The sequence below is a fragment of the Rhipicephalus microplus genome, unplaced genomic scaffold (assembly GCF_043290135.1).
Source record: "Rhipicephalus microplus isolate Deutch F79 unplaced genomic scaffold, USDA_Rmic scaffold_12, whole genome shotgun sequence".
Lineage (NCBI taxonomy): Eukaryota > Metazoa > Arthropoda > Arachnida > Ixodida > Ixodidae > Rhipicephalus > Rhipicephalus microplus.
In genome coordinates this window covers 27,842,964-27,868,319 of record NW_027464585.1, presented here as the reverse complement: position 1 = coordinate 27,868,319, position 25,356 = coordinate 27,842,964, and the positions used below count along the sequence as shown (strand labels likewise).

The window sequence follows — 25,356 nt, the reverse complement described above, 5'->3', positions numbered from 1 at the left end:
CCTAGCTCAGTTTAATTAGATTCATGTACGTCCACACTGTTTTATTATCCTCAAAGATTAGTTTCTGAATTTGTTTAGTAGCCATTTGAATTTGCCTTTCAGAATAAAAATTCCCCTGTAGTTGCTCATCCTGTTTCCTTCCCACTTTCGCTGCTCTTCCAAAACTTAGCTTGATACGTTTGTGATCACTACCCAGACTTGTGATCACTACCAACTACTGCAAAGTAGTTGCTCCATGTCCCAAAGATGTGTCTCTACAACCCGATATACCATCAGCTCCTCCTCCCTAACTGCTCATTTATCTCTTCCCACTTCAATCTATTCCTGCAAACCTGCATGTAATATACCCTATGTCTGATTTAGCTTGGCCCTTGTGCTTACGTTGATTTCTTCTCTCACGAACCCTATGTGGCTTGAATATTAGAGCCCCTCTAAATCGTCTTTGGCTACACTGTTGGCCTCAGTGCTCTGGGTCCCCCTAAAAAAGCTGTGGCGGGACGACCCATTCCATTACCAACCCTCCTGCCCATTGTACCACTGTAATGAATGCCATCCTGTGCAAAGGGGCAGGCACTGGGCTCTTCCAGGTCTTGGTTTACCTCCATTACACTGTATCTAAGCTGCCGGCTCATACTCCTGACAACACAGTTGGCCTCCACTACCCTCCTTTCAATCCCACGAGACTTCCCCCAGACATCTGGGACTGTGCATATGGTCACATGCACACTTCCAGAGGCGTCTCGGAGCTTACGCATCCCACGCTTTGTCTGTGAAGTTCCGACTCGTGCCATTCAGGGAATCATTGAGATCTGCATAGATAACGACGAGATTTCCACCTTCCACGCTGTCTACTACAACCTCCTGAACTTTGTCCAATGCATCCACCATGCACTTCCCTGACTGGGCCTCCACCCTCACTCTCCCATCTTCCTTCACTGTCGTGAAGACGCCATCCCTAACTCTGGCCAAGTTGCAGTCCCCGACCACTAGGACCCTTCTACTCTCCTATCGCTGGATTCCTGTTTCTCTCTCTGCTCTCTGTCCTGTATTCCTGCCTTGCTCGAAGACTGTCGCCCCACCGAGCTGTATGTTCTCGGGGCTTCGATATTGTGGTCAGATACTGCGGCCCCCTGATTTCTCTTCCCACCTGTACCTTCCCCCGTCGCCTTCTCCGCTACCAGTGCCTTCCACTTCACACCGCTCGGCACCGGGGCAAAGCACCATTAGCTCCTTTACCCGCTGCTCGAGCTCGGCCCGCCCTTCCTATTTCTAAGGTCACCCTTCATTTGCTTTAATAGGCTGGCAGTAGCCTCCTTCTGCTCACACGACTCTCCAAGCAGTTTCTGGAGCTCCATTCTGTGCTCCTGGTCCGCCATAAGTTGCCCCTGAAGCACCTTAATGCTAGCCTCCATGTGCTGCACGGCTGCCTTCAGTGCCTCACACAGCCTGCACACAAAAATTGTCTTCTTCGCATTGGCCAAACTCGTGAATATTGTCTCGTCCAAATAGCACTAGTGCTTGAATTCTTTGCCCTGCACCAGCTCACTCTCGCCCGTAGTTTTCCTAGCCTCCTTAGCCATCGCCCGCCCGACCATCGGACAGAGCGCCCGACAGCCCTAAGTTCAACCCTAATCTCGCTGTCCAGCCACCTCCCCTAACTCTTCTGCCTTAACAACCGTTTGAAGCTGCCGCCTACACCACACACAGTATTCAACTTCGCTAGTAGTTTTTTACGAGGTCCACTTCGTGTTCAGGTCTTAGTTTAACAACTAAACGGACGCACCGAGCTTGTTCAAAACTGCCGCGTACCTCACTCACCATGCGTACAATGTTACAACAATGTTGCCCGTGGCCCACACCCACAGTACCCGCAACGCAAATTACTTAAGATTGACTAGAAAAAAAAAATTATGGTGTTCATAACAATTATTTTAACCCAACAACCAAATCGAGTGATAACAAAACAAATTTTAAAAAAACTTATCTCTTATTGCATGCTGTTCACGCACCAACTAATCGACCTGCGTCTCCGCCGTCGCACTGGGTTGTGTCAGTGTGATGTGTGGCCGAGTCACTTGGATGTGGGCAGCGCTGACTTCTCGAAAAGTAAGCGCTGCCCTCTGTGTTTTTCAGCGCTGTTTTAAAATTGAAGTATGTCATGCCAATTCGCTCTTGCAGCCACTTTATAGCCACCGTTGTACGCTGTGTACTTCGGCATCGGACAAGAGGGCGGCAGCATAAACGTTTGGCAGCCTGCTGTGAACAAACAGAAGCGAAAAGGGTGACGACACTCAACCAGTGATGTTCCGTGCAGAAAATTTTCCCGATTACGGGGAATTTTCGCCTATCATTTTGAGCCAAAGGAAAAAAGGGAATCTTCCTGGTATTGCAAGGAATTTCAGGAATGGTTAAATTCGCTCATGATGACCGATAATTAGCGGTCACAGTGCGCCTTCATCTGCTCTAATCGATTCTGGCGCACGCACCACGCATGTTTAGCTCTTGAGATTTATTTCTGATATTTACGCGGAGCGGATTCTAGATCACTATTGGTGTTAGACTTGAAGCCCAGAATGTGCAGCGTACTAACAATATATGAATTAATAAAGTCATGCTATTGTTGTGCGGCAGTGAAGGGGCTAGTCGTGATTTCAAAAGTCGCCAGTACGTCCGACACGTGTTTTATAGTATGTGTGGGCGTGGATGGTAGCGGAAATTAGTACTGTTATGCTATTGTTGTGCGGCAGTGAAGGGTCTAGTCGTGATTTCAAAAGTCGCCAGTACGTCTGACACGTGTTTTATAGTATGTGTGGGCGTGGATGGTAGCGGAAATTAGTACTGTTATGCTATTGTTGTGCGGCAGTGAAGGGTCTAGTCGTGATTTCAAAAGTCGCCAGTACGTCTGACACGTGTTTTATAGTATGTGGCGGCGTGGATGGTAGCGGAAATTAGTACAGTTGTGCAGGGAATTTCGTCAACGTTTGCAGGGAAAGATCCCCGAGATAGAGAATTTTCATGTCTCTGAATAGAAATTCTTCAGCGTAGTACGGAACATCACTGCACTGAACGCTGCGATCCTCCGAACTTGCACAGAATACTGTTAAACGCAGTAGCCGCGCTGCACTAAATGTGCACACGACTGCTTTCCGGATTAAATAATGAAGCAGCAGCGGTGCATTTGTGTTTGCCGTCGCTAACATCTCGCATACACGCTTTTCTTGATACGAATGTTAGCGCCTGATATTTCGATTTCGCCCTACACAGATGCACGCGAAAGCAGTCTGGCGTTTCGCTTGCGATACGTAGCCTGCACTGTTTCGTACGAAGCGAGTTTTCCAAGCTGTCCGTCACTGCGGAGGGCGCGAGAAACGTCAAAACATGCACGCAGCTGTGCGTCATCGTAACCTGTCGCGAAACTACGGTAAGCGCACTCGAGCGTGCAACCGCTACTCTAATGCCCGAAAGAATCAAGGAAACGTTCCCGTCGTTCTCTACTTACGTCACAGTAGTGCGCGAAGGCCAACAGGACGAATGCAATGCCCAAATAACGAAGCTCATCGGACTTCATGACTGTCGCAGTCGACCACCCCTCCAGTGCCTGTACTTTAGCTTCTGGCTGTTGTTTGACAGGCTTTGGATTCCATCGACTGGCGCTGGGCTTTCATCGGCTTCGCAAAGCTACCGCGAGTACTAGAAAAAACTTTTTACAGCAAGCTGTCGCAGCAGTTGGTAAACGGAAACGTTTTTTTTTTAATGGAAGAATGCTAGTTTTGGTAGTTTGTTTTTGTTCAGTTGCTTTGTAGAGCCTATTTGACGGTTTTGATTATCATGACGCTGAGCAGCGCGCGAGAGGCAAAAAGCACCAAGAGCAAAGGTTTACCCCACGTGCGCATGTGTCGTTTCGCGTCGAGCGTCTTGGACGTTTCGAGCGTGCAGCGACCGCAAAATCAGCTGGCGATGGCTTCAGTACCGTGCGACACATTCCACAGAAACATCGATGACATCAAACGCAGCAAAGGTAAGTCGCCGATAGCGTAATGGCCGTCGGCTAGGCCGTCATCGCGGGCGTGTAATGTGTCTCCCCGACTGATGCTGCGCGTTGTTTTGTGATTTCTGCAAGTTGACCTCGAGAGTCCCGATCGTAAACAAGACATGCGCTTTTTTTCAGCCCCACCAAAATGCATCGACCACGTGGTCTGGTACAAGTAAATCTGTAAAGGTGAATTCTCTCAAGCCACCCCATAATTGCGCCCGTGTGATTATTCGCAGTTCTTGTTCTAAGAAAAAGTAGGATTGGGTGTGTTGGCATAGCATGATAAAAAGTGCTTAATAGGGCAAACGACAGGAGGGGGTAGAAAAGACGAGACGGAGCGCTGAACTGCCAACAATTTATTTCTTGCTAAGTCTTCGCTTTTATATGGTTACCAGTTGCACCAGTCATGTGCGAAACACAATGAGATGGCATACGTACATCACACCGCCAAGCAAAGGAACAACTTTTCTTTATCGGTGAGCGCGACAGAAGGGGCGTTAAGACTCAATAATCCCGCGTGTGGTGTGATCCCTGCATGTTTCAACAATAATACACTCTGAAAACAATGGCCTGCAGCCACAAGTGCTGCACTGAACGAACAGCGATCCTTGTTTATGGCGATCCACACCGTACAGATGTTCCTTCATCCTCTCATTTATACGATCTTCAAGGCTGACGTCGACTGGTTACCCTGGCCACGTGCAGGTTTCTTTTGCCGAAGACCTGTTGCTTGAACTTCAGGCCAAAGCGAATGATAACATAGTTCAACCTGTCACAGCTAGACAAGCTTTCGCCGTGGTTCTGTATATGCACAAGATAGTGTACAATCTTAAGAAAGTGGCACAGTGAGGTAATGTGAATGTGGTCTTTACAGCCCCTCAAAAAATTAAGTCACCTGTACAAACTGTCCGTTCCACCGTCAAGACCCACCCTCCGTTGCACTTCCATATTCCCAAATAAATTTAGAGACTGTATTTGTAATTTGGTGTATCATCTACTGTTATATGGAAGATACTACGTTGGCCAAACAGATTGTTGTATTAATGAGAGGCTGAAGGAACATCCGAGCAATGTGGATCGGTATAAACAACGATGGCTTTCCATTCACTGCAGCATGTGTGGCTGCAGGTCAGTGTTTTCAGATTCTGCTATTGTTGCGACATGCAGGAATCGCACCACACGCAAGATCGTAGAGAGAGAAAAGATATGTTTATTAAAAAATGCTTGTGTTAGCACACCTTCTGTCGTGCTCACCAATAAAGAACAGTTGTTCCTTTGCTTGGCAGTGTGAGGTACTTATGCATTATCATTCTGTTTCGCACACATGACTGGCACAAATGGTGACTGTATAAAAACGAAGATTTACACCAGAAATGAATCGTTGGCAGTTCAGCGCTCTGTCTCGTATTTTCTATCTCCTCCTGTCATTTGCACTGTTGAGCATTTTTTATCTCGTTCAAAGAAATCGAAAATAGATTAATCCTCGGCAGCATCAGATTTTTAAAAATTAGTAACGAAGACATTGTTGCAAACAAAATATGTTGTAGCTCTTCGTTAGTGATTTGTGTATTATTTCACGAGCATTCTACCTGTTGTGCGACTTCTGCGCATACCACCAACGATGCACTCGTCTTCCACCGTCACAAAATTCATTTAGGAATGATTAAGGGTCATGCAAAGGTGACTTGTCAAAACTGCTATGAATGTTTTCTCTAAATATCTGGAGATGTGTGCGCACCAGCAGAGGCGGAACGAGCGTTTTGTCACTGGAGAAGTAAAAGGTTAGTTGGATGACAACTCTGTGTCTATATATTATCTTTTAATAATTCATAAGTGATAATCACACACTGTTGAGCATGTACAACCGAAACCATCAAGTCTGTGCATTGCCAATTAATTAAATTGTTTTCATTCTAGCAAAACAAACATTTTCAATAATTGGCATAGACATCAGACTCTGCCCAGGTGGCACTGCGATAAACGCCACTACCGGCGCCCTGCCCTCATCGCCGGGGGCCATAACTGGGTAGTGCATAGAGAGCCATCCACAAGTGAATGTGTATAGGCCTTCCACTTTGGTTGGTGTTGAAGCGCGGTTTCTTGAAAATCAACGACCTGGCAACCTTCTTCCATCTATCCAACCTTGCTTCACAAAATAGGAAGCTCATCAAAGCGAACTGTGGGTACAATTCAAAAGGTGTTTCAATTATTTCGGCGTAATTTAGGTGCAAGCGCATGACATCGAGTTTGAGGCAAGCACTACGATGTGCATTTTCTAATGCCTAAATGCATTAAATTTGGCTATACACATGAGGATGAAATGCATAAATAAGCGATATATTTTACAATCAGTGGTATGAAGCTCCTTTTATCTGGCACGAATGGCCCCAGTGATTTTTGCCTTTTCTGTTGAATTCTCCACCCATCTCTCGCTTCTTGTGCGTTCCACTGTTTTATTACACATTCTTACATGTTTTGTTGACAGTTGTTTTCCGTTTGTATTCAGTGTAAATAGGAATACATACATGCATGTCCACTTTCTCAGTCTAGAATGAAAGGCTAAACCAAGGCGTCCGAGACAGCTTACGCAATCGCATAGACCATACGCCAAGAAAAAAACTGATTGTGGTCACGATTAATATTTTGCCATTTACCTGTATGACATACTGTTGAAATTTGCTAGTTAAAGACGGAACTTAAATCCCTCAAAGCCTACATACGCCATGCTGTGTGGTGGTGACCACCTAAAGGGGCCCTGCAACACTTTTTGAGCTTGTTCAGAAAGCACTGACTTTCGGTAGTAGACGCTCCCGATAATACGTCAGCCAAATAATAAAATAATAAAGCGCAACACGCGGCCTAGAATTCATAATTGCCAAAGTCGGCTAAAGATTGCTTTCTCTTCTCTCGACAAGTCACAGAAGACGCTCAAAAATCACTCGTAAAAAAACCCATCTATCAGCCATTGGCTGATTTAAATATGGCGCGCTCCATCGTTCCAAGAGATTACCGTGGGAGGTGGTGACTTGTCCCGTATGCATGTGCTATCACACTGAAAAAGTCGCGCATTCAAAGAGAAAGAAAAAAAGTGCTCAAGGTCACAAGGAGTGTGTGACGTTTTTCCTTGCCCCTGCCATTCCTCCCTGCTTAGCTTCCAGTGCTTTCGTCGGGACGAGAGAAGAGAGAATGCAATCGCAGGGTGTCTATCAGCCTCGGGGAATTCGGACCTTCTGGAAAAGTCATGGAAAAGACAGGGAATTTCTGAGAAACCTGGCCAGGTCATGGAAACTGACAGCAGTTCTGTGTGGCCTTCACAAAAATAAGCATTACCGTTGATCAAAGCCTAAAAGGTCTCTCTTCCAACTGCAACTACAGTGAGCTACTAGAAGAGGTATAAAAAAAAACAGTGCATAACTGTTGCTTCTTAGTCTAAACGCGAAAGGATACATTGACCCATAGAACACAAAGTTTGCTGACATTTTGGCACCCGATATGGGAGAGAGCTTTGTTCACAATAAAAGGCATAAGAAAGGCACAGAATACTTAAGTCCACCTAAATACGTCATTAAGCAGCGAAAGTACATTGTCCGAAGCGTCCCAACACTCCTGTTCAGCGTACGTTCAGTCGTCTGTATCTAGATTTCAGGTGCAGACATGATGCAAGCTTCTTTTAAATGGGGAGCATTTTATTGTTCCACCTACTTAAAATCCGGCATTGGCAATGTGTTTACACACCCTACTGTGCATGTTTGCGTCTCGTGCCAACGGTTGCGTGCAGTACGGCTCTATTCTTGCAACATTGTCGTTACTCGTTGTCAAGGCAAGGTACACACAATATGCGAGTAGTAGTAGTTATTAATTTTTTTGCATAGACCTATATATTTTAGAGGTGGGGATGCAAATCAATAGCAAATGCTGCAATTCAGGTCGAATCAGACCTAATCTAATTCACATGCTAAATAGTTGAGTCAATAAGTACAGCACTCCAGGTGGATCTAATTCAATCCAATCCTTAGCATAGGCTGCGCAAGCTACAGCCATTTATAATAAACTACATTACACTCCAGTGGCCGAACCGGCCAGGCTCCCGTGTCCTTATTTTGCACGAATGCCACAAGGTGGCACCACTTCTATGTTTCTTAGCAGCTTTGACTGTGATGTCCGACTATCACAGGCTCCTTCAAACTTTCATCTGTGGTTACGTTCAACTGATGTTAGCTTCGTGGTTCTACCGAACATCAAACAGCTGACTTGCTCGCTGCCTGGCTCAGGGGTATTATTTTGGCCGGATATAGATATTTCTTTCACATTTGCCGCCCGCGCTCAGAACATTCTGAGTGCGTCTGGTAAATATGTTTACTTATTTTATATGGAGCGCCTTATTTTCTTACCTTTCGAGGGTTTGTTTCCAGTGCACAGTTTTCCAAGCAAATATGGTGGTCATGGAATTCGCTTTCGATCGTCATGAAAAACCTGGACAAGTCGGGGAATTTAGAAATAATAAATCGGGTAGACACTCTAAATTGCAGCATGCGATAAATCTTTGTAACTCCTCTCGAACTGGACAGATTCTTAAAATTTTTGCGGTGTTCAATTCGTGAGGCAATAAGCTCTTCCAGTGAATTCATTCCATGGTTACTTGAAAAAGTGTTTCAGGGCCACTTTTAAGATTATTGGTGGTCGTGGCGTGTGCTTCGACGCGTCACCAGTCTACTGTTGCCCGGCGCACACCGCGTCAGAGGCTCTGTTAAGCTCCATAATCAAAGTTACCACGGTTTTCTGTCAAGGCTACTCAAAACAATAAAAGACCTACATTATCACACTTTCTCATGCAACCGGCTGCGAAGAACACGAGTAATTGGCTCAAGTTGAATTGGATCTAACCCGATTCACATCCTAAATAGTTGAGTCAGTAAATACAGCAGTTCAGGTCGATCTAATTCAATTTAATCCATAAAGCACATGTTCGCAACATCCCGTATCCACTGCTCTTGCTGTTCTACTTTGCAAAATTTACGGAAATCGGTAAAACTGAGGTCATTTACGAGTGTGGCAATTCACAAAGCAACAGTAGTGTACACTGGGGTCAGTAGTGTATGCCGTCAGGTTAGTTGGTGTATAGCTGTGTAGAACATTGTTGGTTTGAAAGAAGAGACACTGAAAAGCGCACACTGACAACTGACTTTTGTTAAGCCGTAGCTCATTTTCTGAAACCCTAATGCGTGTGTACAGACACACTGAGGTCTTTCTTCGAAGAGCGCTGAGCTGCTGCGTCTGCTCTTGTTTTGGCTGCCATTTTGGCGAATGAACAGCACTTCATGATGATTATGTAACCGTCCGACTGGTGGAGAGAAATTTGTAGCTTTTTTTCTTGGTGTTCAATGTGGAAAAACACCGAATATTTAGCTCAATACTTGTTTTGTACGCGCTATTTGTGCCTGGTTGCGCAGCTAATTGTGCAAGCGAGTCGGGATTTGCACTACCCAAAACTGCACCGACAGGTAGCGCTACGTGTCTGCAGAACTCTACAGAGTCTGCCGTCTATGTGTTCATTGCGATCGAAAAATATGGGGTACACTAGTGGGCTAAGAAAAAAAGGAGAACTACAACACAGTCACAAATGGAGGAAGTTTGTGAAGAACAACTGAGCTGGTACTTTAGGCACATGGAAATGTTTGTTTTTTTTTCTCCCAGGAAAAAAAAAGTGAAATGACTTTCTGTAGTTAGCTCGTAATACGCGTGGCACCAGCAGGTGGAAAAAAAGGAGTCCACACTCACCATCGTGATTATTAGTGGCACTGACTGGCACTTTCACGTTTAAAGGGACACTCAAGTCAACAGTTTATGTCATAGTGAAAGCTCAATGTATGACATCTAAAACGACAATATTATCAACAGCAGTGCTCTACTTAATGAGCAATTAAAAGAAATGCACGAGAACACATGCGCTACGATAGAACATTCACAAAAGAGTCTTGATTATGTCGGACATACCGCCTACAATTAATCACTAGTAATCGAACTAACTGCACTAAATAAAAAACCTTCCTTGTAGCAAAAGGCATAATAAAATTGTTTGTTCGTGTCTGTTGGATTCATGGAAAATATGATTGCCGGACATTACTGTGGAGAATGGCGCGAGTGGTTCAAAAGTTCAATTTTTGCATTTTTTCCTGGTTAAACTGGGCAGGGCCTGCTATCTAGCGGGACCCAGTTGAATCCAAACTCGTCTGCCATGATGGAGCCAATGGTGGGAAGTTTTTCAATGGCCGATGTTGCTGCTGTGGCTCCCGCTGCTTTCGTTCTGCTGCTACTAGTGTCAGCGGCCGTGCAGTAAAGCCGGGCTCGTTGTGCAGGCAACAGTGACGGGACACGTTCCGCTTGAGACCACAAATTGGGAGTGCGCTAGTTTAATTCAGACCACTGAAATGTTATTTTATTTCAATATAACCACTTCCTCAGCACAAAAGTAACACTATGAGGTTTCTGGACTGCTATTTCAATAATCAACATCGACCTATTAGTTGTCTTTAGTGTCCTCTTAAGTACACCCCATAAAGTAGTTGATGGGGGGCAATGGCTGCTGTTATAGCTGCTCAAAGTTCCTAGCTTCAGTCTCTGCCTGTTGTAAGTTACCTGTCTGTCCACTTTTTTTGTTTGCATTTACATAATTATCACTAATTACATCCTCTACACTTTCCTTGGCATTATTGTCTGTTCTCATTCATATTGTGTCTAACAAAGAAAAACAAGCCCTTAAGGTTCCACTTTTTGCACGTTAGACAAATATTTGAAGGGGCAGGAGTAAAACCTCTATAACAAGTTTAGAAGTCTGCAGCGTTTCCTCTTCGAAAGTGGATGATAAGGCGTTTCCACCAGTGGGCTCAGACTGACGTCACGAGCTGGGGCCCACATGCAAGAGCGGGTCCGTTCCTTTGGTAGAGGAGGTGTTCCGCTTAAGTCATGTGGTACCCTGTGACACACTCGGTACACAATTTTGCACACCTCTAACTTTTGCTGTTTCTGTTGGCTAAAAAAATAGCAAGCTTTATCAAGGTTTCCATGACATGAACCTCCTGTACAATAAATTTGTCTTTACTTTCCAACATACTGGTGCGTGTGGCAATTTTGCTTAGGGCACTACCACATTCGAAGAGTTGTTTAATGTGTCAATGTTGCGGTGCCATTGAGCATTGTGTTGTTGCTAGCCTTCAGGGATTTTTTTTTTATTTTATGGTGTGCTGCTATGAAGGATGTTTTAAACTTCTGTAGAACTGTCAGACCTCGTTACTTTGGATTTTATGGGACGAGAAAAACTGTCGGTATTAACCAAATGTTAAAAATATTAAAAGTCTGAAGAAAACAAATGTCTATTAGATCATTGCACTTTCATTTTCTTGAGGAATACGTAAATCCTGTCACTATTTTGCATAAGAGCAATCCAAACTTAAAGGCATAGTTATCTTTGTTTGCAGTGTGAACATGGCTGAAGAGCTTCGTGTCTTAATTAGGAACATGTAGTGATCTCATACTCTGTTACGTCTGAACAATGCAACTAGATGTTAACCACATAGTTCTGAAAGCCTGAAGCTTTCTCGGCCATCTACGAGCACTCTTTTCGCGCCCTTGCATCGCACATGTGCGGCACTTTGTGATTGGCACAGTCTGATCATCATATTTGTAAATATGACGAAATAACGAGAGGTTGATGCCATTAAGCTATGCATGCTCTGGCTGTGACCAGAGAACGCATCTGAATTTTGCCAATTAACGAGTGTCGAATTAATGAGATTTTACTGTATATTCAGCTCGGTACAAGTTTGAAATTGCCCTCTTTATTTTGTTTCAGGGTTTTCAACACTATATACTATAGAGATATATCTAATGTAACATTAATGTTACAATGTTTCAAACGTAACTGTGATGCGTTCTTTTTGAACGTAAGAACTTGTGACCGGAACTCATTCCATCAATAGGAAAAAATGAGGAACTTTCATTCCTGTTTTGAAGGAATGTGTTGAACACTGGTGGAAGATTACAAGCTACGTTCACTTTGTGCAATGTAGCTGGCATGGTGTGCATGACATTTCTGAATCGTATGTATATATAAAATAAAATGGATGGAAGGCATATTTGATTTCTGTAAGATGTTCTTTGGGGGGTACCATTTAAATGAATGTAATGCCTAATTTTATGTTATCAAGCATCAAACAATTGTTTTTATTGTTGTTTTATATTTTTTGGTAACAGATAAGTCATTCCTAGGAGTGTCTAGCAAAAAAAGGAAAAAAAAAAGTTCCGTTTACTGGTTCAGATTTTGACACAAAGGTGTCTGGTCAGCAAAAAAATGTAATTTAACTAAGTGCCTCCCAAACAACATAGAACACCAGTTCAATGTTTTGTGGCCCATATATTTATGAATTAAATTTGCCGTGTCCAAATGAAAATATACATGTATGAAATTTAGCATATATGACGCATTGGACGGTTTGGTTTAAATGAAGCACAGATTTATGCTGCAAAAGATCGGCTACCTGGACAAACTTGAAGACTAGTACACTTGCTCTGTGCATGTAGCACTCTCAAGCTAGCTGTTGCATAAACATTTGTGTTTCTTCATGAAGCATAGTAGTGTTGGCACAAAGTACATGATTTTGCAACTTAGTGTTACTTTTTTCTTATTTTTTCTTTTGGTTATTACCAATGTTTTCTCTTTTGCTCTTTTTTGCACCCTTGTTCATGGAACTGTTTTCTTTTCCAAAATGTGGGAGGGGGGGACTTGTTGGTGGTGATACATGATGAAAATTTTAGCACATAAAAAAAAAACATGTATAGAGTAAGTGACCAAGTGCTTCGTCTCATTGTCATGTCACTTGCTCTGGCTGTGACTTAGTTGTGCGCTAGAAGTTTCACCATGTATTTTACCTTGTTAACTATTTTTCATTGCAGCCCCGCCGCGGTGGTCTAGTGGCTAAGGTACTCGGCTGCTGACCCGCAGGGCGCGGGTTCGAATCCCGGCTGCGGCGGCTGCATTTCCCATGGAGGCGGAAATGTTGTAGGCCCGTGTGCTCAGATTTGGGTGCACGTTAAAGAACCCCAGGTGGCCTAAATTTCCGGAGCCCTCCACTACGGCGTTGCTCATAATCATATAGCAATTTTGGGACGTTAAACCCCACATATCAATCAATCATTTTTCATTGCATGATAGCAATGTTCTTATTTGTAAGCTTTTTTGCGTAACTGTCTGAGCTGTCCTAGGCAGTGCCCCAATGAATGAATGAATAAATAAACTAATGTTTTGGGGGCGCAGACGACTCGCTAGTGCTGGCGTGCAACAACCTATGTGGCACCAAGTGGGAGGGCTCGGTGCGCATCTACGCCAAGCTGGAGGACATCCCGAGCCTGGAGAAATGCGTGGCCTCGGTGAACACCGACTCGACTGTGACCGACATTGTGCCCTTGAATCCGGGCCGCTTCATGCTGGGCCTCGACTCAGGTCGGTCTTTATTTAACTGCTTTTAGAGGTTCTGAGGGTAGCAGCATCACCTTGTACTATGTGCATGCTTTGTGTGCTAGTGCAGGGTGTCTACCAACCGGGAAATCTCGGGGATTTCGGTTAGTCTGGAAACTCTCAGGGAAAACTCAGAGAATTCGGGCTTCTTTAAAACAAAATTTAGATGAAAAGTAGTTGAGGGAACGAAAGTTGCCGTAATGCGTGCTCTAACTATGCACCTTGTGAACTAAAGCTGTCAGAGTGTCACTTAAATCCTCTTTGGGTTGTTACCTTATAACACAAAATGTGCGCGCCATGAGGCACACACGGGCCCCCTTCGTATGACGGAAAGGTGCAGTGCCTCCAGCGGGTTCCCCTTCAAAGCGGGCGCAATAAAAAAACAATCATTATAGATGGCATGACAATACGTCAGACACTAAGGGGGCGGTGTGTCAACCTCCTTACCACCTGGAAATAGCCGCCTGCATCACCTAGAAACAGGGTGAAGTGAAGGATCGAGAAAAGAAAGAATGACGCCTCAGCTCTCGACGTCATCGTTGGCGGAAACTACCAAAAAAAACTGGACGCATTCATAGCCTCTGCTGTGCTCCACGCAAGCGAAGGCCCCAGAACTATCTAAAATATGGGCGCTAGTCTATAAAAGGGTGCAGCGGCGAGGAGCAGTCAGTCTGAGTCGGATGCTTTGCTTGTGTGTAGCAGAGAGGAGGCTAGGCACGCTTCTTGTCGTTTCTGAACTCCCTCCGACAGTGGCGTCGCCGGCTGCAGCGTCATGTCTTCTCTCTTGATCCTTTGCAGCGAAAATTTACAAAGATGTAAACTTACACTGGCGCCGTGGGGCTAAACTCTTTTAGCACCACCTATAGTACTGTTTGCAGTTATAAATAATGCTGACACCAAAATACTGTTCCTGATTTTTTTATATTGATTTTTATTTACTTTACATGTTTCCTACATTCAAAATCTGCATTAAAGTAATTTGATCTATTTGAAAGCTCTGAAATATCAACGTACAAAGTGTTGTACATGCTTACTAGACAGTGACAGCATTGGGTGGCATGGTGCCTTTATGTATATACATGGCAGAAAGTTATTTGCCACTTAAGGAATTTCACAAAAATACTTGGGGTAAACCTGGAAATCTCAGGGAATTTCGAAACACTGACTTGGTAGACACCCTGTAGTGAAAGCATGCCAGGGTGGCAGTTGACCGAGCAGAAAGTAGGAAACATCCCGACCTTCTGCCGTCGCACGTGCACAATCTGTTAGGATAGGATTCCTAGTAGGTCAGCATGTGTCTTTGAGTTTGTATCATAGCAAATTGCCCTTTCTTGACATTTCTTGACAACGTAAAAACCTTTGTCAATCAGCCGCGGTGCTTATCACAGTGACTGTTGCATGCGCCTGAAGTTACCTGGCATTCTTTCCAAATAATATATCGTTTGTCCTCCCCATTTCTTTGTGCCTCCCAATTTTGTCAGGAAGTGTGCATTGGAAATTAGAAGGCAAATTGACCACATGTCTTTTGCTTTTCTTAAAGGGACACTAAAGTCAAATAACAATTTACGCCAGAGTGAAAGTTTAATGTATGACATCTAAAACGATAATATTATCAACAGCAGTGCCCTACTTTCTGAGAAACTGCACAAGAAGACAAGCGTCGCAGTAGGACATTTTCAAAATTATCCTGCTGACATGAGACGGACCACCTTCAAATAATCACTAGTAATCGATCTAACTGCACTTAATAAAGAACCTTCCGTGCATCAAGAGATGCAATAACGTGCTGCTTATTCGTTTCTGTTTGATTCATGGAAAAAAGAACCATCGTACGTTACTATGGCGAATGGCGTGAGTGGTTAAAATATTCAATTTTTGTGCGGTTACACGGGACAGGTGGTGCCATCTAGAGGGGCGCAGTTGAAACAAAACACGTCTGCAATGTTGAAGCCGATGGCGGGAAATTGATCAATGGCCGTTATTGCTGCTGTGGCTCCCGCTGCTTTCGGTCTGCTGCTACTAGCGCAGTAAAGCTGGGCAAAGCTGTGCACGGCAACAGTGACGTGAATCGGTCCCGTCAGTTCGCTTCTTGAGGCGGGTAATTTGAAGTGCGCTAACCTGGTGCGGACCACTAAAACGTGATTTCATTTCAAAATAGGCCCTTCTTTAGCACAAAAGTAACACTACGAAGTTTCTGGGCCGTTATTTTAACAATCAACATCGACGTAATTGTTGCCTTTAGTGTCCCTTTAAATTTCTTTCTCACGTGTCAAGCTTCATGTTATGGCATGAGCATGGTGCAAGAATACACTCAAACCTCGTTATAACATAACGGGATATAACGAAATAATGGATATAACAAAGTAAATGAAAATTCTTCTTGAAAGCTCTATTGAGAACCATGTATTTTGAACCACATTGTAACGAACTAGAATTAACCGGTTAATGAATTTGTAACGAACTGAAGTAGTTTATCAAATAGTGTATAAAAAACGACCTTAGTGTGTTAAGTATAGCGTTTTCTGTGGAGTTTGATGCTCGTCCAGCGCGGCTCTTTCGAAACTCCTGGGCCGACCTACAGCCATGCTCCGCGCGGCCGAGAGCCGTCCTCCTCAGAAAGCCAGCGGAGAGGATTGAGGAAGCGTTCAGCGGGTCACATGACCGAGAAGCGGCACCGTGGTGCAAAGCGATTTCCATCTCAAGACGGCAACGACTGCTTCTCCGCTGCTACCATGGCTGCTTACTATGCACCGAGAAAGGAGGGCTCTCCTCGACAGCTTTTTTTTTTTTTCCTCTCTCTGCGCGTGCAGCCTTGAAAGCAGAAGGGTCTCTACATGTAGAGACGGAAAAGGGAGAAGCGTGGAACAGGCGCGTCGCTGATCGGCGTTTGAGGGAGAGTAAACATCTGCTTCTCCATTTCTTCTTTTCCTTCGTCGCGCACAGCGCTGAGAGGTGCTGCCGCGGGATTGGGCATGGTGCTAAGAGCATTTTCGGAGCGCGGTATGTTCGAATTATCCGTCGGAAGTGCTTGCGCGTTCGAATAACAGGGCCTTTTCGCCCATTGGAGTACACATAGCTTTGACCGGACCTCAGTGTGAGTTGGAATTACCCGAAAGTTTCAATTAATGAGATTCGACTGAGTTTATTTTCCGTGACAGGCGTGGTCGCATATTGGTACATCAGGCCGCAAGGCGGTTTCCTTCTTTGCATGCCTATGTGTGCATGCAAAGGGTTCTTTGCATGCTTATGTGTGCGCCCATCTGAGCATACATTGCCACAAACTGTGATAATCTACCATATAACGAAAAAATTGTGGCTCCCCTTCAACTTCGTTATAACGAGGTTTGAGTGTATACAGGTCTGGACACTCTCCCCGCAACGTGTTGAAAAGTGCAATCTCAGCGCAGATAATGCTCAGGCCGTTATCAGTTATCTTGCAGCTTCATCGGTGCCTTGTTAAATGGCGCTATGACGGGCAGGGTCAGCCGTCTCGGCAGCACGCTCGGCGAGGCAGAAACGCGCATGCTTTCGATTCTGTGTCTTTTTGTTGGCAGGTGTGATGACCACGCAGTTTCGAAGCCAGGTTTTTTTTTTTTTTTTGCTGTTCGCGTGTATTTAATGCTATTTATGATGAAGGTAACATTGAATCGCTGAGACGTTCCCGAACTGGGTAGAACGTGTTTTGTGCAGAACTTTTGTTATGGCTATCGGACTTTTGCGAAGCGTGTGCTTCTCTTCAAAGTGCCGTCTGACAGTGATCGTTGACGTAAATATGTGAATTCGCATCGTAACATCTAGGCATGAACAACCGCACTGCTTTAGTGTGCTGTATATGTAATACTTGCGTGGTTCAAATCTTTATATAATTCCCAGAACAACAGCATTGCTCTTGTGTGCCTGATATGGAATACTAATGCATTTCAAATATTTATTTGTATCACATTCACATAGAACAAGCGCAACTTTTGTTCAACGATTTCTTGTGCAAAGGAAAGCAGCGATACACATGAAATACGTTACTGGTGCAGGAACTATCCTCTCTCAATAGAGGGTAATAATTGTTACTGGGGGTTTACGCGTTAAAACCGCGATTTGATTACGAGGGACACTATAGTGGAGGGCCCTTAACTAATTTATTTATTTATTTATTTTATTTATTTTGAATACCTCAAAGGCCCCAGCTGGGGTATTACATAAGGGATGGGTATCAATTACAGAATAAAAAAAGTGATTCGAGGGCAATCTTGAATTGATGCGGGTCGGAGTGGTGCACGGTAGTTGCAGGCAGACGATTCCAGTCCCGTGCGGTTGTCAAAAAAAAGGAGCGAAGATGTGCGGTGCTTTGGACTGGTGGAGGATACACTGCGCTTGAATGGTTGGTGCGGCTTGATGAGCGATGGACTGGCAGGATGGCTGGAACTTTGATGGGGGCATGATAAAATTTGTGAAAAAGGCATAGTCGAGATATGTGACGTCCTGATTCTAGATTAGAAAGGTGAGCACGAGTTTCAAGTTTGGAAACACTGGAATTGTAGGTATATTCAGAGTAGATAAAACGCGCAGCACGGTTTTAAATCGATTCGAGAATGTTGGATAAGTAAGATTGGTGGGGATCCCGGACAGAACATGCATACTCTAATTTTGGACGAACAAGTGTGACATATGATATTAGTTTAACTGATGGGGCCGCAGTCTTAAGTGTCTACGTAGAAAACCCAGAGCGTGATTCGCGGAGTTGGCTATGTTAGTCACGTGGGCTGACCAGGAAATGTTACTTGAAAATGTGACACCAAAATATTTGTATGATTCAGCAGGTGAGACTGCAGTGCCGGAAATGGTGTATTCTGCTGACTAATGATGGGGCCTGCGATGAAAAGATACCAATGAAGTTTTCTTTATGTTTAAAGACATTAACCACTTATCACACCAGGATACAATTAGATCGAGGTCGTTTTGAAGTGTAGTAGTGTCTGCGCTGTTTTCTATGGGACGGTATACGACGCAGTCTGCAAAGAGGTGAACGCTTGAAGACATGTTTGATGGAAGGTCATTGATGTAAATGAGAAAATGTAATGGTCCGAGCACTGTACCTTGCGGCACACCAGAGATTACAGAGGAGCGGCTAGATGAGACGGAGTTAGCATGCACGAATTGTTGGCGATTGGTAAGGAAACTGCGAATCCAATTAAATACATTTGTATTAATGTTTAGACGAGAAAGCTTTAGCAGTAGCCGTTGATGCGAGACTTTGTCGAATGCTTTTTCAAAGTCTAAGAAAAGGGCGTCAACAGGTATATTTATGTCAAGGCTGGAACTGATATTATGATAAAATAAAGCTAGTTGTGTGATTTTGACCATGCGAGGCTGTTTAACTTGCACCTACATCTAAGTGCTTGGGAGTTCCTTCCATTTTTCCCCAAAGGAAAATGTTTTGATGGAAGAACAGCACACTGGATAACATTGTTTTTTATTTGTATTTCTTTGCATCGAGGAATGCTGTGAACAGACAAATGTACAAGTGCAGGCGAGTGGAACTTAGCTTTGAGTACTCTCTGATCGATCCGTGCTGACGACATTCACACCCTGCACAATGTATTTTTGTGTTAATGAAACCTGGTAAACCTCTATCTTTTGATCTGAAATCGCAAATTTCTTTCGTGCTTTGAGTGTTAGTCACATTTTTTGGAGCAAAAACGTTGGTGAGTCAGACGAAATTCAATGCACCAGCACCGCTTGGGTGGATGGATGGATGGATGGATTGATATGGCTGTACCCGGCTGTACACTAAGCCGCAATACTTAGTGAATCAAAAACTAGATTTATTTATTTTTTTACCTTTAAACAGTGAGGTTGAGGCCCCGTACTTTGCAGTGAAGGGTTTAATTTTCACTCGTGCCTTGACTTTAGCCACTAATCATAACCTCCTTCTAGTTAATTATACCCGCTTAAAGTCTATTTTGCCCTCCCTGTCCCTAAACCCCCGTGCTTTGAAAAACTCTGCGCCATCATCCTGAACTATAGGGTGAAGTCTTTTACAGAACATTATCAAGTGTTCGGCAGTTTTCTTCTTCTTCTCCACACGCACTGCATACCGTGTCTACCCCTTCGTATTTGACCCAATATGTCTTGGTTCACAATACTCCCGTCCTGACCTCAAACAGCAGAGAACTACCCCGAGTATTATGATAGATCCTTTCTTTGGCCATTTCCTGCTTAAAAGTTCGATAGATCTCTAGTGCGGACTTCTTAATCATGGGTGCGTTGGCCGCGGCGCCACCTGATGGCTCGCAGCTCTGCACGCCTGCAAGACCAAACATTATCTGGCCGCTCAGGCGCGCTCAGTGTCCGCACCTGATTATTCTTAGCACCATGGGCATGAGTGATGGCTCTCGTATTGTAGGGAAGCAATTTATTAATGCGGACGAACTCACTTTCATGTCCTTTTTTTTAAGAAGGAAAGTCATAACGGACACTTTTAAATTTGATTTATTTTAGCATTCATGACCGATTGTAGGGCCTCATTTGCTTCACTGTAAATTGTTGGATTGTGTAAAGCATGCAATTCTTGCAGGTACCGGTCATATAGAGAAGTTCAAAAAGCACATTGCAAAAGACACTTGCCAAAATGCATGAATGTAAGACCAGGGACTAGGAAAAAGGTTGAGAACGTGGAAATCCGAAATCTTTCAACAATGCGAAATACTAGGCTTGTGCGAATATTCCAATACTTCGAATATTTGAACAAATAGTAGAGAATTAGATTCATATTTGAATTATTGAGAGTTCCGAAGTATTCCCAATGAACAAAAAGGTGTATATTATTCCGCATGTAATCATTTGTAAAGGTGGTTTCGCTTCAGTGTAGAAATGCCAAGCCGTAAAAGCCCACTTTCAAAGAAACTCAGCTTTGTCGCGAAGCCCCACTTCAAATTTAAAGGTGATCACAACACTTTTTGAGCGTTGGCAGAAAACACTGTCTGTAGATAGTCGAGGCACCTGGTCTGCAATACACAGTAAATTCTGAAAGTCATCTAAATGTTGCTCGGAAATTACTTGTCGCTGCCATTGTGCGAGCTCTTGGCTTTTTGAGCATGGCGCGCTTGGTCGTTACTGGGGCCGCCGCGGGAGGCCGCCACTTGCCCACGTGTACGTGCGGGATCACACTGAAAAGCTGCGTATTTGAAGAAAAAAAAGAGAGAAAGTGGTCAAGGTCATGAGGTGCTCGTGACGTATTTTCTTTCCCCATACCATCATTTCTGTTTAGCTTCCAGCACTATTGTTGGGATGAGAAGGGAGAAGGCAATTATAGTGTATGACAAATCTGTGCAACTCCACTTGAACTAGGCTGATTCTAAAAATTTTTGTGGTGGTAAATTCGTGAGGCAATAAGCTTAAAGCCAGAAATGAGACAGCGGTGCATATTGCGCATTTTTTATAGATTTCCATTTTCTTGCGCCAAGCTGCTCCAAATACATAAAAATCGAGAATATTGCGCCGAACTGCTCCGAAATAGCCTCGTAAGCTAGAGTTTTGATGCCAACCTGAGCCTCAGTGGGAAAAAAGGGCTAGTTTGACTAATAAGACGCACCCAATTGTGTTCTTTATTTCACTTTGCGCCTTTCTGGTGACGAAGGCCCCCATGGTGCCGTCAGAATCTTTAAAATTTCGCAAATATGCGTGACAAAAATATCTTGCCGTGCATCGAGCGGGCTGCTTCTACTAGCTAGGCTGTGTGTTCTGGTGCCACTGTCGGCTAGGGAGAAACAGCAGAGTTGGGTGGCAAGTGTAGCGGGGTTGACCTTCCAGTTCTTCGTTGTGCGAAGCGTGTTCCTCGGTGTCTGTGGCTTTCGTGTTGACGCTGCTGCGTGCGGTCACCTATGAGTACATGTTTGCCGTGAGCGAGTAACTGTAAACGTTTAAACGTGGAGTCATTTCCCTGCATCCGACGCATCTCCTGGATGCTCTGGCACGTGCAAATGTGTTCTCCAAATAGATTCCGTAAGGGGCAGAACGTGTGCAACCCATTCCCGGTTTACACCCATTAGCTACTAGTTTATTTAGACAAGCGAGTTCTCATTGCATTTTGCATTTGAAAACGCTATCACATTGTTCAGAATAGGGTGGCCCGTTTCATTTCACGCAATCATGACTATCACAGCAGCATAACGCAAATTAAAAACAATCTTTCTCTTCAACCCCTGAGCACTCGTCGCGACATTTCCCTTCTTTGCCTCTTTCACAAATACGTGTACACCAACAGACCCCTCCCACTCCACCTTGATGTTCCTTCCATTACTTCACGTAGGTTGCATAATCACTTCAGTTTCAAGCGATTATACGGGGCAACTGATTCATTCAACTCATCTGCTCTTCCTCGCGCCATACGTTTGTGGAATGGTCTTCCAGATAACATCGCATCTGTATCAGACAATAATTCTTTCCGTCAGTTGCTGCTTGCTCTCTTCTCACAATAGACTTGCCACTGTTCTGCACGTGTCGGATTTTGTGCCCGATTATGTTTGTTGCACACTGGAAATGTTTTCTGTATATGGGCATATGTTCTGCGTTTTTTGGTGCTTTTTATATTGTATGTTCTGCAACTTATAACCAAATAACGGCACGTCGTTGAGGTAAAGCCAGCTGGCTATCTTTGGTTGATGTCGCCTTCATATGCTATAATGACTGTATTCAGTTCCCACTGTCGTGTGTGCACTATGAAATCGCCTTTTCTTTTTTCTTGTTATCGCCTGTTAACTTCAACTTATATTACAATCCGCGTCATACTTTCATTGTGCTGATACGCTTTGTGAATTATTTGTGATACGCTTTGTGAATTATTTTGTGTGATCTGTAAAACTTCACCAATTACCCCCCTTACTCAATGCCCTGTAAAGGGCCTGTAAGGATTTTTCAATAAATAAATAAATAAAAACACTTGGTTACATGCGAAACCGTGGTGATAAAACGCGCATTCATATGATTGTAAACTATATTAACAGGCACCTCGGTGCTTTATTCGTGACTCATTACGCTTCGGCGATCACATAGCACAGTTTTCATGATTGGTGATTTGCCACTGCTTCATTTTGTAATCGAAACTCGCAATGAGCGCTTAAAGAGGCGTCGCTGCATGCGTGCCAGCCCTGGGCTTCACGAGCTTTAGGCTTATCTCAATCAGTGTTTGGGCTGGTGGCAGTGTGACATAGTTTGATTTTTTTCCTTCTTTTTTTTTTTCAATAAAACCTGCCTCTCTACGTTCAGAGGTTTGTTTGCGTGGACGCAGATTTTTTACCTGCGCTGCGCGAGCACGTTACGCTAGTCACAGAGCGGCGTGAGCAGCATTCTCAAGTCGATGTATCATCAAGAGTTCTTCATCGACGGTGATGACATATAGAATATTAAACAAATGTAGAACTGGCCAACTTGTGTTGCATTATTAAAGCGTGGCTGCTCGTGTGGAGAGGCATTATCAGTATTATTTGCTCATCACTTAGTGCCATACACACGTGCTTTACGAGATAGTCGATGCGGCGAGCTTTCTTGGCTCTCGCACTGCACTCTTGAAGGTAGTCCTGAATGAGGTCGCCGCGAACGGCAGTGCACTGTGCTTTTGTTGTCTGTTAAAAGTTCTTGACGCTATTGTGTCAGGCTTTTCTTTAAACGAACGGCCACTGTTACGTCACTAAGATTCTTGTGCAATCACAATTTTTGATTTTTTTTCAGTGTGTTGCATTCTTTTTAAGATGTTTCTGGAGAACCTAATTTTCAACAAAACCTTTTTAAATGTTATTTCACATGTTACAAGGGGATAAATAGGTTACGTGGTATGTAAAAAGGTAGTGCAGTTCATACCAAGGGATAATCTGTGTAAAACCTTCCTTCAAAATCTACTTCAGTGTGTGTTATAAGCCAATTAAAATATGCACTGGTTCCCTCATGTTGCTGAAAATTGGTATTTTTAAGCTCCCAAGACAGTATATTAAATGCTGCTAACTGCTCCAAGGCAAGGTTCAGCACCAAAAATGAAATTTCGCTGCTCCAAAAGCTGCTCCCACTTTAGTTTCAGCCGTCTTACCCCTGTTTAGTGAATCCATTCAATGGCTACTTGAAAAAAGTGTTGCAGAGCCCCTTTATGTTAACATATTACCCTCAAATCGCTTAATCAGTTTTTTAAGCTTAAAAGCTTATTCTGACGGCTTATGTGTTGTAAGTATAAATTTTAAAGTCGTGTATTTTATAGGTTATCACTCACATCCTACCGGAAGTCAAATCCTGCCACTATCCAAAGTTTTTTCGATTTCTTTTTAACAAAAACAAGACAAGGCATTTGCATAGAGGCCTTATTTCAAATTGAAAAAAATATATTGTGCAGGTTAGTTGGAGCACGATACAAATGCCCATTTTTCTTTATATGTCATATTAACTATTCGAATTTACTTTGTACCTATAATCGACTATTCCCTACGTGGAGAATGACCAGGAAGGTGTGCCTCGAGCGCAGGCGGTGTGGAGATGATACAGCTGGCACAGGAAGAGCCCCACCTGTTGGACACCGTGTTCTACAAGCGGGACCACGACAGTGGCGTCACCTCTCTGGCTTTGTCACCCGACGGGCGGTGGCTGGCCTCCACAGGATGGGACTATGCGTAAGCAATGCCATTGAGCTACTACTTGGCTCTAAATTGACGTATATAAAACTTCTGTGGGGGGGCCTGGTTGATAGTGTTTAGCATTCAAAATAAAAACTTGAGCACGAACCAAAGAATAGAAGAGAGAACCACTGGGGCTTACTAAAAGCTCCTTTGTTCTTCTCGCAACACAAGAATAAGGGAGGTGATTGTATCAATGAAACATCCACTGTAGGTCTCGTGCCCTGCTCCTTCAAATCAGACATGCAGCGCCACTGCGGTGGCTGCTGGCATAATGTCCCTGTTCTTTTCGCACAGCTGTGCCTGACTACAGCAGGTTGGTAAAAGGCCCTAGCAGTTGAAGCGTGTAGACGCAGTGAAAAACGTCAACTTGTATCAGCTGTTGCGAATTCGGGCGTCATACAGCTGCAAGAACCACGGCCGCGAAACTGGCAAAGGTGCAATTTGATCATCATCTAGAAATCGTGCGAGGCTAATCGATGAAAATGCTGGATCGCAGTTGTTCAAAACCAAATGTGACCCGTGTTCAGACAATTGCTTTCGCGTTCTCTTCATGTCATTTGCGTTGCCGGAAGGGCATAGCCCATTTCCCTCTCCAACTTCATGTGGGTATATACTCGTGCACAAACAAATGCATGGATGGAAAGGCACAAAGTTCAGTTGAACGTCCACTGAAAAAGAATTCCTGGGTATGTGCCCAGAAATATTGCTCCAGGTAATATTAATGGGTAATGGTTGGTTCCCTTGTTTCTTTTATTGCTGTTAGCCTAAGTGGGGAATGGTGGCTACCACTGTTACCTAAAGCAGTCATCTGCAGTGCCCACTTTGTCGGCTCAGCCGTTTTGTTGAGTTGAGGGGCCTCAGCATCGCCTTTATGATAGGAAAATTTAAACGGAAAACACAGAGTCACATGTTGAAAAATATGATTTCGCGAGAGGCAAACAAAGGTTCAGAGACGAACTTCTTGTGTCAAGCACTGGTCGCCGGCTTATGCTATGCACAAGGCAGGTCAGTGACATGTGTTGGGGGCTACTGTCATACAAGCCTAGTGCTGCATCTTGCTTGCAAGAGCCAGCCTTGGAGGTGCAATGAGCTTGTACAATTTTTCTTTTCTGCGCTGATAACTACGTTGTAGAACAAAAGTATACAGCCAGTTAATGGCT

At 44.0% G+C, this 25,356-nt stretch overlaps 2 protein-coding genes across 2 annotated transcripts in view; one reads left to right on the top strand and one right to left on the bottom strand.

Moving 5' to 3' along the window:
• Positions 1-3,658, bottom strand: part of LOC119166704 (uncharacterized protein CG1161) — a 60,049-nt gene extending 56,391 nt beyond the window's left edge. Inside the window, exon 1 of the mRNA XM_037418026.2 lies at positions 3,500-3,658. Coding sequence (XP_037273923.2) covers positions 3,500-3,568 — 69 coding nt within the window. The 5' untranslated portion in view covers positions 3,569-3,658. The remainder of the gene's footprint in view (positions 1-3,499) is intronic.
• A 19-nt stretch (positions 3,659-3,677) lies between these two features.
• Positions 3,678-25,356, top strand: part of LOC119166703 (methylosome protein WDR77) — a 136,743-nt gene continuing 115,064 nt past the window's right edge. The window contains exons 1-3 of the mRNA XM_037418025.2: positions 3,678-4,018; positions 13,344-13,529; positions 24,046-24,190. Of these exons, the coding sequence (XP_037273922.2) occupies positions 3,829-4,018; positions 13,344-13,529; positions 24,046-24,190 (521 nt within the window). The 5' untranslated portion in view covers positions 3,678-3,828. The remainder of the gene's footprint in view (positions 4,019-13,343; positions 13,530-24,045; positions 24,191-25,356) is intronic.